The following is a 13,428-nucleotide window of genomic DNA, read 5'->3' as shown; positions in this document are numbered from 1 at the left end:
ATCAGTTGGGCTGCCATTTGGAAATCCCAAACCATACACCAGCCTTCTTCTTGAACTGATTGCTTGTGAGGTACAGTACAATTTTAAAGCACAAGTTCCTCAGTTTTCACAGTTTCCCTCATCCCAAACAAAGTGATAAGAACTCCACAGTTAACACTACTGATTGGATATCTTTACATTGCGCTGGGGACACCAGGTTCTAAAGGCGTGGGTCTTCTGCAGCTTGCAATCCAAATGTAAAACTGCTAGGATTCACTCAGATCAGCTGCCAGGAAGTTGCACCTTAGGCTTGGAGAATCGGACTGCAATGTTCAAGAGCTCACTGTGGGGCTTAATTCCAGGAACCCACCCTCCCTGTCTTGTGCATTCCATAACCTCCAATTATTACCCAAGTCTGCTACAGGCAATAACCAATGGAGGTGGCTGTGCTGCTGAGCACATAAATCACACTTTCTTCAGATTGACCAACACAGTGCAAATCAGATAAAGCAGGCCGCCAGTTTTTTGTTAGAGAAAGGCATCAAGTGATATGGAGCAAGAAAGGATAAATGGAGCTGAGGTACAGATCAAATCTAGGCTGATGCTCCCAGTGCAGTTGTGATGGTGGCTGCAATGTCAGAGGTGCAATGTTAATCCGAGGCCCTGTCTGTCCTCTCAGGTGGACGTAAAAGATCCTATCACACCAGTTGAAGAAGAGCAGGGAAATTCTCTCTGTTATCCTGGCCAATCTTTATCCCTTAATCAACATCACGGAAACAGATTATCTGGCCATTTATCTCATTGCTGTTTGTGGGGCCTTGCTGTGTGCAAATTGGCTGCCTTGTGTCTTACATTACAACAAGTGACTACACTTCAAAAGTACTTCATTGGCTGTAAAGTGCTTAAGGACGGCCAGCGGTTCAAAAGGCGCTATAGAAATGCAAATCATTGTTTCCAATTGAATGCTGGAACAGACTCAAGTGGCTAGGTGGCCTATTCCTATTCTTATATTGCTTAACCAGTAAAGATGACTGAAGGAATAAAGTCATTTCAACAAGGTGCTTTTCTTAGATCCTATTAATAAAACAACCTCCTATTGGAGACAGAAAGCTATCTATTCACATTGAAATAAATTATCAGTACCTTTCTCCACAGCCTAGAAAACAGTGACACACTGGAGAAGGGTGAGGTGAGTCAGAATGGTGTCTTCGCCTGTAAGAACTACATTTAAAGTCAGATTGGAAAGGGATGAAACATTACTCCCTTAAGTGAGTATAGATGATCCCAATTAATTTGGGAAATCTCAAATTCCTAGTCTGTGTGAATTTATCAGCACAAAACCACGTATAATTTATTGGTACTAAAGTTAGTCAACGCCTCAGAAAGGCCACAAAGATAACAGGTATGGGAAATGAAATGTAGCACTGTGCAAGCAGAGGGTGTTCTTCTGAAGTTGTCATTAGGCACACCGTTGGAGTTTTACCCCGCATCTGACCTGTAATATTATGTTCATACAGGGTGCATTAAGTGGAAAGTGTTTCTTTTCTTAGTAATGGCATCTAGCACACTGATGAGTACAGGCCATAGGGTGAGTCCTTGCAATGCATCAATGGGACCAAGATAACTGAAGTTCCAATCATAGAATCATACAGCACAGAAGAAACCATTTGGCCCATTGTGCCTGCTCTGAAAGAGGTATCCAATTAGTCCCATTCCCTTGCTCTTTCCCCACAGCCCTGTAAAAATTTCCTTTTCAAGTATTTATCCAATACTCTTTTGAAATTTATCATTGAATCTGCTTCCACCACCCTGATTCTTTTTTTAATGAACCAACCTTCACTCAGTTGCCCAGTAAATATTGGATCGCTTTTGCTTTTTGTCTGTTACCTGTTCCTGAGTCTCCAGCTCCTTGTTTTGTATCTCCTTTTCTAATGCTTGGATCTGATTGTGATAGCTTTCTGTCTCATTCTCCAGAGCCTATATGAAAAATCAGCAAAGAGAAAGAAAATAATTTGTGTTACACAAGTTGACACTTCAACCTTTCAATGCGATAATGTCAAAGGACCTTTAAAGGGAAGATATATTCACCAGATTTGACATGTGATTCTAATTGAAAAGTGTGTTTTTGCTGTGTTTCTCTAGTCCTCCTACAGTTTCGAGGATTGTCTGAAAGCAGACTGTTTCTGTCGAAGCTCTCTTCAGGAACTGGATCATTAAGTGACTCTATAGATTGTAAAAGCTTCTCAAGGCTCTCTAATCGCATTCACGATTTCACCAACAGGGGCTTCTACACAAAATTTCTGCATTTAGCCCAGTAACCTTTGAACTAGCACTAAGTAAGAAGGACGGAGAGACATCAGTAAGTACAAATATATCCCATATTACAACATTTAGACCTACAGGGCAATTCAAAGAAATAGATGCAATGAAGTGCTTTTGAAGTGTAGTCAAGGTTGTAACTTAGGAAACACAGCTGCCAACTTGCATATAGCAAGATCCCACAAACAGCAATGAATTAAATAACCAGATCATCTGTTTCAGTGATGTTCGTTGAGGAATAAATATTGGCCAGGACACCAGGAAAGCTCCCCTGCTCTTCCTTGAATTGTATCATGGATCTTTCACATCCAGTTGGGTGGGTAGATGGGGTCTTAGTTTAATATCTTGTCTGCTGACAGTATCTCGGACAGCGCAGCATTCCTTCAGCACTTCACTGGAGTGTCAGCCGGAATTATGAGCTCAAGTCTCTGGAGTGGGACTTGAACCCACAGCCTCCTGAGCCCCAGCTTCCTAACCCTACTTCCCCGCAACCAACTCCCCCAATGCTCCACAGCCTCCTCCCTTAACTGGCTTGCAGCCTCCTCCCTCCACCGTCCCACACCTTTTATGCCCTCACCACTTTCCCATCAGCTAGTTCCTATCTTCATGTTCCTGCAACAAGCCATAATTTTTTTGCTTTTTAAAATGAATGGACAGAAAATTGCAGGAAATGCTCATTGCTGGAGTGCAGAGGAATAAAGTTGATGCACTATTAGTGAGTTCTCCAATGTCGACTTTTTAATAAAATAAAAATTTCCATAAACAAACGAAAAGTAACTCATGATACGTCCCGAAGTATGTTGTTTACACAGTTTATAAGTTTTTACGTATAAAATAGAATTTCGAACGTCTCATAAATGATTTAGGAGAGATTTTTTAACCAACCTCTCAAGAGCAATAAGAAGCAATCATTTCACTTTAAACAATCTCTCTTTTCTTTTCTAATTGCCACAAAAGAAACCATAATTCCAGGTGCTCTATTCACAGGTGTTGCCTGATGTTAATAAATTTAAATAAATGCCAGGCATGTCAAAATGAAGCCTTGGCAATTCAATCTCCAGTTTCTTTCAAAGTCTTTTTTGGAAAAAAGAAAAGAAACTCTCCAATCGTCACAGGATGAGGAGATACACATGTCCTAACCTTCCACAGATTGCACACTGGCAAATGCTGCAAAATGCAGAGTGTGATGGAATACTCTCCGCTTGCCTGGATGGGTGCAGCTTCAATGAAACACAAAAGAAGCTCGACACCATCCAGGACAAAGCTACCTGTTTGGCACCCCATCCACCACCTTAAACATTCACCCCATCCACCACCTTAAACATTCACCCCATCCACCATCGGCGCACTTTGGCTGCAGTGTGTACCATCTATAAAATGCACTGCCGCAACTCACCAAGGCTCTTTTGACAGCACCTTCCAAACCCATGACCTCTACCACCTAGAAGGACAAGGGCAGCAGATGCATGGGAACACCACCAACAGCAAGCTTCCCTCCAAGCCACACACCGTCCTGACTTGGAAATATATCACCGTTCCTTCACTGTTGCTGGGTCAAAATGCTGGAAACCACCACCCCCCACAGCACTGTGGATATACTTAGACTACAAGAATTGTAGTGGTTCAAGAAGGAGGCTCACCACTACCTTCTCAAGGGCAAATAAAGATGGGCAATAAATGCTGGCCTTGACAGCGACAACCACATTCCACAAAAGGAAAAAAAATTCTCAGAATGTTCAGAAGTGGTGGGAAACTCGTTACACCTTCACAGAGGCAAAAATATCGAGTGAAAGCCCATGCTTTTGAGAGTTGCTGAGGACTTGAAGTTAGAAAAAAACATTTTATTAAATGACACAAATGGGTAAATTCTATGTTGTAAAATTGTAATTTTTCCATTATTTTATTTAAAATTTTATTTTGGACATGATAGATTTAGTCACTAAAATAAGAGCAAAATACTGCGGATGTTGAAACTCTGAAATGAGAATAGAAAGCGCTGGGAATACTCAGCAGGTCTGGCAGCATCTGTGGAGAGAGATACAGAGTTAATGTTTCAGGTCTGTGACTGAGGAAAAAAATTGCAGCCAAAATTGAGAAAGCATGTTGGGATTTGAAGTGGTTCATCCACAGAGACAACAACAATAATCTGCACTTATATAGTGCCTTTAACATAGATAAAATGTCCCAAGGTGCTTCACATAAGTGCAATTAGACAAAAATCAATACCGAGCCAACAAAGGAGATATCAGGAGCGATAATTAAAAGCTTGGATATTTAACTACATTAAAGATGCTATATAAATGCAAGTTGCTATTGGTTTTAAATATGGTCCTGAGGGAGGTGGAGAGATTTCGCAAGGACATTCTGGAGCTTAGGGCCTTAGGTGCCTGATGACAAGCTGTCAAAGGTGAGTTGAAGAAATTTCGGAATGAACAATAGGCCAGATTTCGCAGATTGCAGAATTCTCAGGGGGTTGAAGAGTTAGAGGACTTTATAGAGATAGTGAGGGGCAAAGCCATGAAGCGATTTGAACATGAGGATAGGATTTTTAAATTTGATGTGTTGAAGGACCAGGAGCCAAGATTTGCCGGCGAGTGTTGTATGATTGCCTTTAAAAGATCTTAGTATGCTAATGAGCCAAGTACCAGGATGCAGTCATGTGACTCAGAGCCAGCGTCACTCTGCAACCGTAACACCCAGAGTAAGGTTCTGTAAATAGTTAGCTCTGTACTGTATCATGCATTAGACACCATAAAAGAAGTCATTATATGGTGGCAGTGGTGGTAAGAAGACAAAGTCTGAGGTTGAAGACCATGATTAAACCAGCTCTGAAAATGACCTTTCCTACAGCCAGTCGAGAAAAATTTCAAGAAAAATACTGGCTCAAACAGTGAAAAAGGAAGAACTTACCTCAAGCTGCGGAAGACAGAGCACAGAACAATAGGCTGCAAGTAAATCGGGTGAGTCATTGTGCCGACGCGCGATGGATATTGCTTTAAAAAAAGCTTTGAAGTCCTTCAAAAGATCGTTTTTATTCAAAAGCTCCTTTTATCAAAAACGGGGAAGACCTGACTCCTTTCCCGAGCTGATCAAGGTTGGCGCCATTAAAGGAAGCGTCTGTTAGAAAAAAACGCAGGAAAACCCAGATCACTGCAGAACCTTCATCAACGCAGCCAAAGTTTAAAAAATCCATTAAACTATTCGAGCGTGAATAAGAGCTTCCATTCACGAAGCCACAGTAAACAAAACCATTAAAACCATTCTAGTGTGAACATAAAAAAAATCCCATTGAACTGCCTATTGAACAGCTTGTAAACAGAATGGACTTAAGTGCTGGAAGCAAGATAAACACAGAGCACTACCAAACACCTGCTCCTGTCAATCAAAGCAGCTAGTTTAAACAACAGACAGTTTCTTAAAGGGGAAACAGTCACAGAACAAGTCTTAAAGCAAATTTTAAATCAAAAGAACAGCAGAAATATGGATACCAAATTTCCCAGCATGAACTGGAAGGCCTTGGATATCCTATCTGAGTTCCAACCATTCAAACAAAAAATGCAGGTATGCTTTACAGACCAATGATTGCAGAACCAGAAAAACAGGAGGTAAAAATATAAATCGCAATTGGAAATGAGGGCTTACACAGAATCAACACCTCTGGATTATCTGACAAGGACCAGAAAGATCCCACAAAGATATGGAAAGTGTTGGAAGATCAGATCTGATTAGCAGTGAATTTTAGATTACACCGCCTGGAATTGCTGTCCTATAGGCAACAGCCACAGGAATTAATAGACTGGATCATCAGTAGATGCCGTAGTAAGGGCAACGAATGCGACTTCTCAGAAACTGAGTTGGTGGACCGAATAATGGAGCTGGTGATTGTATTGACACCCATTGAAGTGTTTTCGAAAGACCTCTTGGGGAAAAAGAACGGTCACAGCATTGATGCACTGCTGGAAGATGGCAGGAAATACAAAGTCACTGTAGCTGGACAACAGGACCTGCAAGAATTAGGTACAGCCAACAGTATCAGCACTAAAACAAGGTTGAAAAGAGCAAGCAAGCTGTGTGCTAAGTGCGGTCTGTCCCACTCATATGGAAATTGCCATGCATTTGTGACCTGTGCAAGGCATGTGGTGTAAAAGGACACTGGGCCCACCTATGCAAGAAATCTGGCTCCAAAGACGTGCCAGAAGCCACAGTAGGACACAAACAGAAGACAGGCACTGCAACAGGGCAACAGCAACAAGGAGAGCGTCAGAGACCTGCGTGAACGCAAGCCGATACACAAAGTCCACAGCGAAACAGATCTGAGACAAGACTCAATGAGGAGTAATTCTTAGCTAGAAGACAAACAGGTTCCACATTGTGAACTTGACACATCATGCTGATGAAGTCCAACAACTGGAAGCTTTTGCTCCCACGAACATCATGTGCCCAAAGAAAGCTGGGAAACATACACTCAGGGTCAAGATTGACACTGGCACTAGTGCAAATATCTTACCAGATTAAATCGTCAAAGATATGTACCGGAGTTGTTGGAAATCAATGATACAACTGCCAAGCTATCTGCATACAATGGGTCACCCATCCCTTGCAGTGGCACACTAACCATGCAATGCAGTTATGCAAGTTGGCATGGAAACCACAAACGTTCTACCTAGTAGACACGAACGGACCAGCAGTGGCAAGACTACCAGCGTTTAAGGACCTCAATATCCACGACAGCATTGCCAAGGGGAAATCTCCAAGAACAGGAACCTGCTCGCAGACTCTGACCAGCATCAAACGATGCAGTCTGGAAACCCAGCAACAGCACAACTATGCCGTGCCTTCACTTTTGCTCTCTAGAGAACCGCTAGCATCACAATGAGCCAGAATGGACAGGTATCTCCATGAGACCAAGTACTCTTCCACCAACAAGTCCTCAACCTTGAGCCCTAATCCTTCAGACGCAGAGGATGAGGGGAGGTGAAGGATATGCAATGTCCTGAAGAGGCAGAGGAGAAATCAGTTGGTGCATTGTCTAATGGCTCATTGAGATGAGGTGCTGGAACTCATCAAGAATGACGATGTCTGAAAAGTGGTCGTCTTGAGAAAAGCACATATATTAGCAGGCTGAAGATGGAGCAACAGAAACTGAATAGAGAGAGGGAGAACAGCAACAGACGAGACACAAATTCTCTGAGCAAGAGTTGTCAAATCACCAAAACAATATATGGATTTTTGAGTCTCTATACTTGTAAATTTCACAACATCTATACCTGTGTAAATAATTTTGGCGTCATCTAATTTTATGTGTTTTTACTTCTGGCATATGAGAATTATCTTTGGAAAGAAGGGGGATGCTGTATGATTGCCTTTATGAGTGATGTCCCTTTAAGATCTTAGTATGCTAATGAGCCAAGTACCAGGATGCAGTCATGTGCCAGAGTCACTCTGCAACTATAATACCCAGAGTAAATAGTTAGCTCTGTATTGTATATAATAGTTGGCTGTAAATAAACCTGTTTGAGATCTTCAACCAACTGGACTCCACGCATCTAATTTAATTTGCATTAGACAACATAAAAGAACTGATTACAGCGAGCACACATGTAATGGGTGAATAGGACTTGGTGGGATTGGATATGGCCATCTGAGTTTTGGATGAGTTGAGGTTAACAGGGTGCATAGGATGGAAGGTTGGCCAGGAGAGCAATGGAATAGTTGAGTCTGGAAGTAGCAAAGGCATGGATGAGCAGATGGACTCAGACAGGGCCCGACATGGGCAATGTTACAGAAATGGAAGTAGACAGTATTTGTGATGGTGAGGATAAAGGGTTGGAAGCTCAGCATTGGGTCACATAGGATGGTGAGGTTGCAAATAGTCTGATTCAACCTGAGACAGTGGACAGGGAGGGAGACAGAATTGGTGGAAAGGATACGGAGTTTCTGGCTTGGGCCATAACTGGATGAAAGAAAGGAGGATAGACAAGAGAGAAGGAATCAAGAAGGATCAAAAAAGAAAGGAAAAAAGATGGAGACAGAAGTAATAACTGGAAACTACTTACAAAAGGAAATTCAGTCACTGATTATTGGTCAGGGAATTTCATGTTAAATGTTGACATAGAAGTGTGGCAAAAAAAATGAGAACAGGATGTGATGTTTGTGGACTGGAAGTGCGTGAACACACAATATAACATAACAGATGTCTACAATATTGGTGATGATGCACATATTACATGATTTCCTTTATAGCTTACAACTCTTCAAAAAAAAACAGAAACTAAAATTTAACAGCATCAATTGTGTTTTCTCGTAACTATTTTCTCCCATCCTCCTCTCCTGAAAATGTTGGGATACAACTCTGTAAACATGGAGCAGCCTGTAGTTCCTTGCATCAGTGGATATTAAGTGTGAGTCTAGACAATTAGGGCCCGATTTTAACTCTGTTTTGAGTGAGTTAAAATCTTGCCCTTAGTGTCAGTAGACTTTTGAACTGTGTGGGTATCATTGCCAAGCCCAATCCTGTCTGCACTCCATGGTCACATATGGACATCTTTCATCAGGTTTCACCTGATTGCAATGAGTGAATTTTCCCTTTCACCGCCCAGGGCCACTGAGGCCAATTGTAGCAGCCCAATTGCTCCTCTTGCTAACTCAGCAGAGGGTAGCAATCGATCCTGGGAATGTTTGGTTTGTATTGGTTACATGCTGCTTTTACAGAGTCATTAGGGACAGCATAAAACATTACCATTATGTCTTAATCTGAGCTTGGAGAATGTGGTTTGAAATATCCAATCGAGGCACTTGAATATTTGGTCAGCCTACTTAACCAGATAGTCAAAATCTAAACAGCCAATCAGTTGGCCAAATGTGCACACACCTCCTTCTAGAATGAGTGTGTAGCAGGGTCCAGTTTGCTGGGAAACAATTTTCTCAATGGATTTCTCTGTTCAGAGACTGTGGGCTCCATTACCACCCTTGTAAAAGACTGCAAACAACTACATTATACCAAACCACTAGACTACTCTTATGGAGTCAGTGGAATAACATGGTGCTGTAATTGTTTAGTTAGGATTAATAGCTTCTTTGAACGATGACATCTTTTACAAATTCCACATCAGAAATATGTTGTGCAAACCACAATAAATACAGGATCTTTTGAAAAAGAGAAGAAATTTTCTGGTTTTAGTATAACCCACAATTTATATTTTCACATATGGTGACATTCTTTCATGATGGGACTTTTTGCCTACAGAACAATACGTATTCCAGGCTAGCGTGCTTTGATATCACGATGCTGCTTCAGTTCTTTATTTACTGAATGAAGAACAGTGGCTGAGCTCTCCCAGTGGGATAATGGGTGTAGGCACTAGTCCATGCGTAACAAAAATTCCTAGCTTCAATTCCTGGTCTGTACCATTAGTTGGTCTTAGATGGGGTGGTGGTAGGGATGCTACAATTGACTTTAGCATCCTGAGTTTCGGGAAGGGGAAGAAGTTCACGAATGTTCCCTCTATTGATCAATACCCATTGACTCCCTAATATAAAAGCAAAACACTGCAGATGCTGGAAATCTGAAATAAAAACAGAAAGTGCTGGAAATACTCAGCAGGTCAGGCAGCTTGTGTAGAGAGAAAAGTGTTCGGATGAAAGGTCACAGACCTGAATCGTTAACTCTGCTTCTCTCCCCATTGGCTCCCTGCTGGGAGAGCTAGTGATAGTCAGGTCTGGATATTCCTTCACCACAGGGTTCTGGCTGGAAGTGCACTGGGACTCTGCTCTGACCTCAATGAATTCCTGGGGTTGAGCAAATTTAAAATATTCACGGAAGGCTATTAACACTCTCTGGAGGGAGAGTGACCAGTAGTTTCAGCTGATTGCACGAGGCAAGATGGCCCTTTCATTTTGTAAGGACATCATCCCTTAGAAAGACTGCAGGCTAGGAACGCATGGCTGTGCTAAGATGTTAGTGAAGGGAAATGTGCCAGATGCCTTGATCCGAGCATTACTTTATAACATATATTCCCCATTTGGAGGGAGGGATGCAGTTTATTCAACATCTACTGTCACTTCCAGTGAAATACTCTGGAAGTGGTGGCAGAAGGTGGACCAGCTGCTGGCCATAATTCCCAGCGGACTATAAATCACCCCAAAAATGGGCAAACTCAGTCCTCATTGTCCAGGCTTGCACATGCGTGTTTGAACAAGGTATCAGGATGTTGGTCAATGCCTGTGGAACTGTACACTGGCAAAAGTCATTGCCTTTAGAACAAATGGGAAACAAGTGGGGGGAGAAAATCACATGGGGAATTTATACTTCAGCCACCGTAATCGATGGCAGACGAAAACAATGGCGGACTGCCCATGCGGGCCGCACGTTGTGGAGCTGCCACGATATTCAGCACCGTGGCTCATTTAAATAGCTGGGGTTGATCGCCTACCCCAATGACATGGAGCGGCTGGGCGGTCCGTCTCCGGCAATGGAATCAGTTGCCTTTGTGAAGGGACTAACATCATTTTTAAAGGGCTCTGAGCCCTTCAATTTAAATATTTAAAGGTAATTTCAATATAAAAAATCCAAATCCATTTCAATTGCCCCTCTCCCACCCCTCCAAAAACCATAAAATTAATCACTTGCCCTCTCCACCCCACCAAAACTTCCCCTGCCCACCTGACCTTCCCCCCCCCCCACCAAAGTACATAAACCTTACACTCTGACCCTTCCCACCATCCCCTACACCAATGAGATTATTTTGACCCCACTCTCCCGCCTCCCGCACAGAGAAACTTACCTGCTCCCCCCTCCTACCAGTGGTCCGCCTTAGAATCCCGGCCACCAGCACCAATATCGCACCGGGATACGGCGGGAATGAGAAGGTAATTTATTCCTTTATTTAAATTAATTTTCATGTTTAAATTTGGTTCCCGTTACTGAGCGGTGGGGGGCTGCTATGAGGCCTCGCGGCCAGCGGCAATATTGGGCCGGACCTTCCTGGTGTCGAGGTCCATGGCGGGCCTCTGCCGCAGGCATTTTCCAGCCCCCCCCCTTTATGTCTTTGCCTACTGGCATGAGGCTGCAAATTTATTCCATCAAATATCTGGAACCATACTTGTTCTGCTTGGAGAGGACCCGAATGATTGACTATTTAAAGAGTTAATCACACTTGTCAATAATTAACAATATAGCATTTGAACAGTCCCAATAAATACTAAATAAAAAAGTGTTCCTGCTCCCACACCCGTGTACTATGCTCTACCATGGAAGTGTGTGAACAACAGGCTCAGCCCTTGTCTCTCAGTATAGTGATGAAGAAAAGTAACATGCCAATAATTAGGTGATTCAGCTGTAATTATCATCATCCTAACTGTATTCTTTGGACTTGGGATTAGTTCACGGTTAGCATTTTGCTTCTATTCCTGTATGCAATGTAAATGGTAAATGTTTCAGCAGATTCAGCAGGAGAAAATAAGATTTTAATTGTCTTTTTAACAGTTGCAAGTACCTGATCTTCATTTGCTGCTTGTCAATTAATGCTCTAAGCAAGATGGAACTTGCCATGGAGAAACCATGTGGCCAAACCTATATCCCTCCACTCAGGGATGCATTTGTGTGCCAATCGCTTGGACCACTGGATAATTCAAGCTAAATCACATTTTCACTAGAATGGTATGCAATCTGGAATGGATTCAAAGTGGCATAGCAGGAATGCTGAAGTACCGTTATATAAAGTACATTAAGTGACCCTGATGCAGGCTTCTCAAGGTGGCAGCATCTAAGTGGCTTGTTTAAGTTCAGAAAAATAGTATTAGAAAAGGCTATTCAGCCCATCAAATCTTCAAATCCTACAGAATATATCCAATCAATCTACGAAGATCTTTGTCCCACTTACACAATCCCCTAAGAGGAAAGTTGTGCATAAATATTTCGTGGAGCAAAATTCCCCAATTTTCATTCTTTCATTAGTCTTTTGGATGCGACATTAAACCGAGACCCTGTCTGCCCTCTTAGGTGGGCATAAAATATTCCATGTTCTGACCAATACTTATCCCTCAACCAACACCAGTTAAAAAAAAAAAATCAGATGATCCGGTCATCGTCACACTGCTGTTGTTGGGAGATTGCTGTATGCAAATTGGCTGCCGCAGTTCCTACATTACAACAGTGACTACATTTCAGAAGTACTTCATTGGTAGTAAAGCACTTTGGGATGTGAAATACAAATATTTTCGTTCTTTATAATCCTAAATCTGTACTATTCAAATTTGGCCTGCTGGTTGCTGCAGACATCACCACCCTCCTTCTCCAGCAGCACAGGAATCAGCATGTTCCGAGGATTAGATTAGATTAGATTAGAGATACAGCACTGAAACAGGCCCTTCGGCCCACCGAGTCTGTGCCGAACATCAACCACCCATTTATACTAATCCTACACTAATCCCATATTCCCAACAAACATCCCCACCTGTCCCTATATTTCCCTACCACCTACCAATACTGGTGACAATTTATAATGGCCAATTTACCTATCAACCTGCAAGTCTTTTGGCTTGTGGGAGGAAACCGGAGCACCCGGAGAAAACCCACGCAGACACAGGGAGAACTTGCAAACTCCACACAGGCAGTACCCGGAATCGAACCTGGGTCCCTGGAGCTGTGAGGCTGCGGTGCTAACCACTGCGCCACCCTATTTAATTTTCTCAGCTTATAAGTAGCTTATAAGTAGCCTGTAACCTCCAATGCTATCTGCAACTGAACATTTATCTAGTTCCTTTTTGGAGTTAATTGACACAGCAAAAACTGTTCCACATGTGTTTTACAGGGGAAAAACACATTTACGCACCAATCAGAGTATAGCTAATAAGACAAGAATCAATGGGGTGGTTAGGCGAAGTAAAAGCATTGTAAAGCATAGATTATTACATGGACACAGTCATGGACAGACACAAATCCAGGGATGCGGGATTTTAGTTACAACTTTAGGTTGGAAAAACTGGGGTTGTTCTCCTTAGAACAAAGGAGATTGAGGGGAGATTTAGTAGAAATGTATAAGATTATGACAGGTTTAGACAAGTTGGACAAGGAAAAACTGACTGATCCCACTAACTAATGGTACGAGGACCAGGGGACACAGATTGAAG

General features: G+C 42.4%; 1 protein-coding gene across 6 annotated transcripts in view; it reads right to left on the bottom strand.

The window, feature by feature from the left end:
- The window catches only part of cep112 (centrosomal protein 112), a 669,222-nt gene that overhangs the window by 43,008 nt on the left and 612,786 nt on the right, over positions 1–13,428 (bottom strand). For all 6 annotated transcript variants that reach the window (XM_068058509.1, XM_068058505.1, XM_068058504.1 and 3 more), the window contains one exon: positions 1,867–1,956. In XM_068058509.1, the coding sequence (XP_067914610.1) occupies positions 1,867–1,956 (90 nt within the window). The remainder of the gene's footprint in view (positions 1–1,866; positions 1,957–13,428) is intronic.

This window comes from Heterodontus francisci, chromosome 26 (assembly GCF_036365525.1).
Source record: "Heterodontus francisci isolate sHetFra1 chromosome 26, sHetFra1.hap1, whole genome shotgun sequence".
In the NCBI taxonomy this organism is placed as follows: domain Eukaryota; kingdom Metazoa; phylum Chordata; class Chondrichthyes; order Heterodontiformes; family Heterodontidae; genus Heterodontus; species Heterodontus francisci.
The sequence above is the reverse complement of the archived record's forward strand: the minus strand, read 5'-3'. Positions and strand labels throughout refer to the sequence as shown.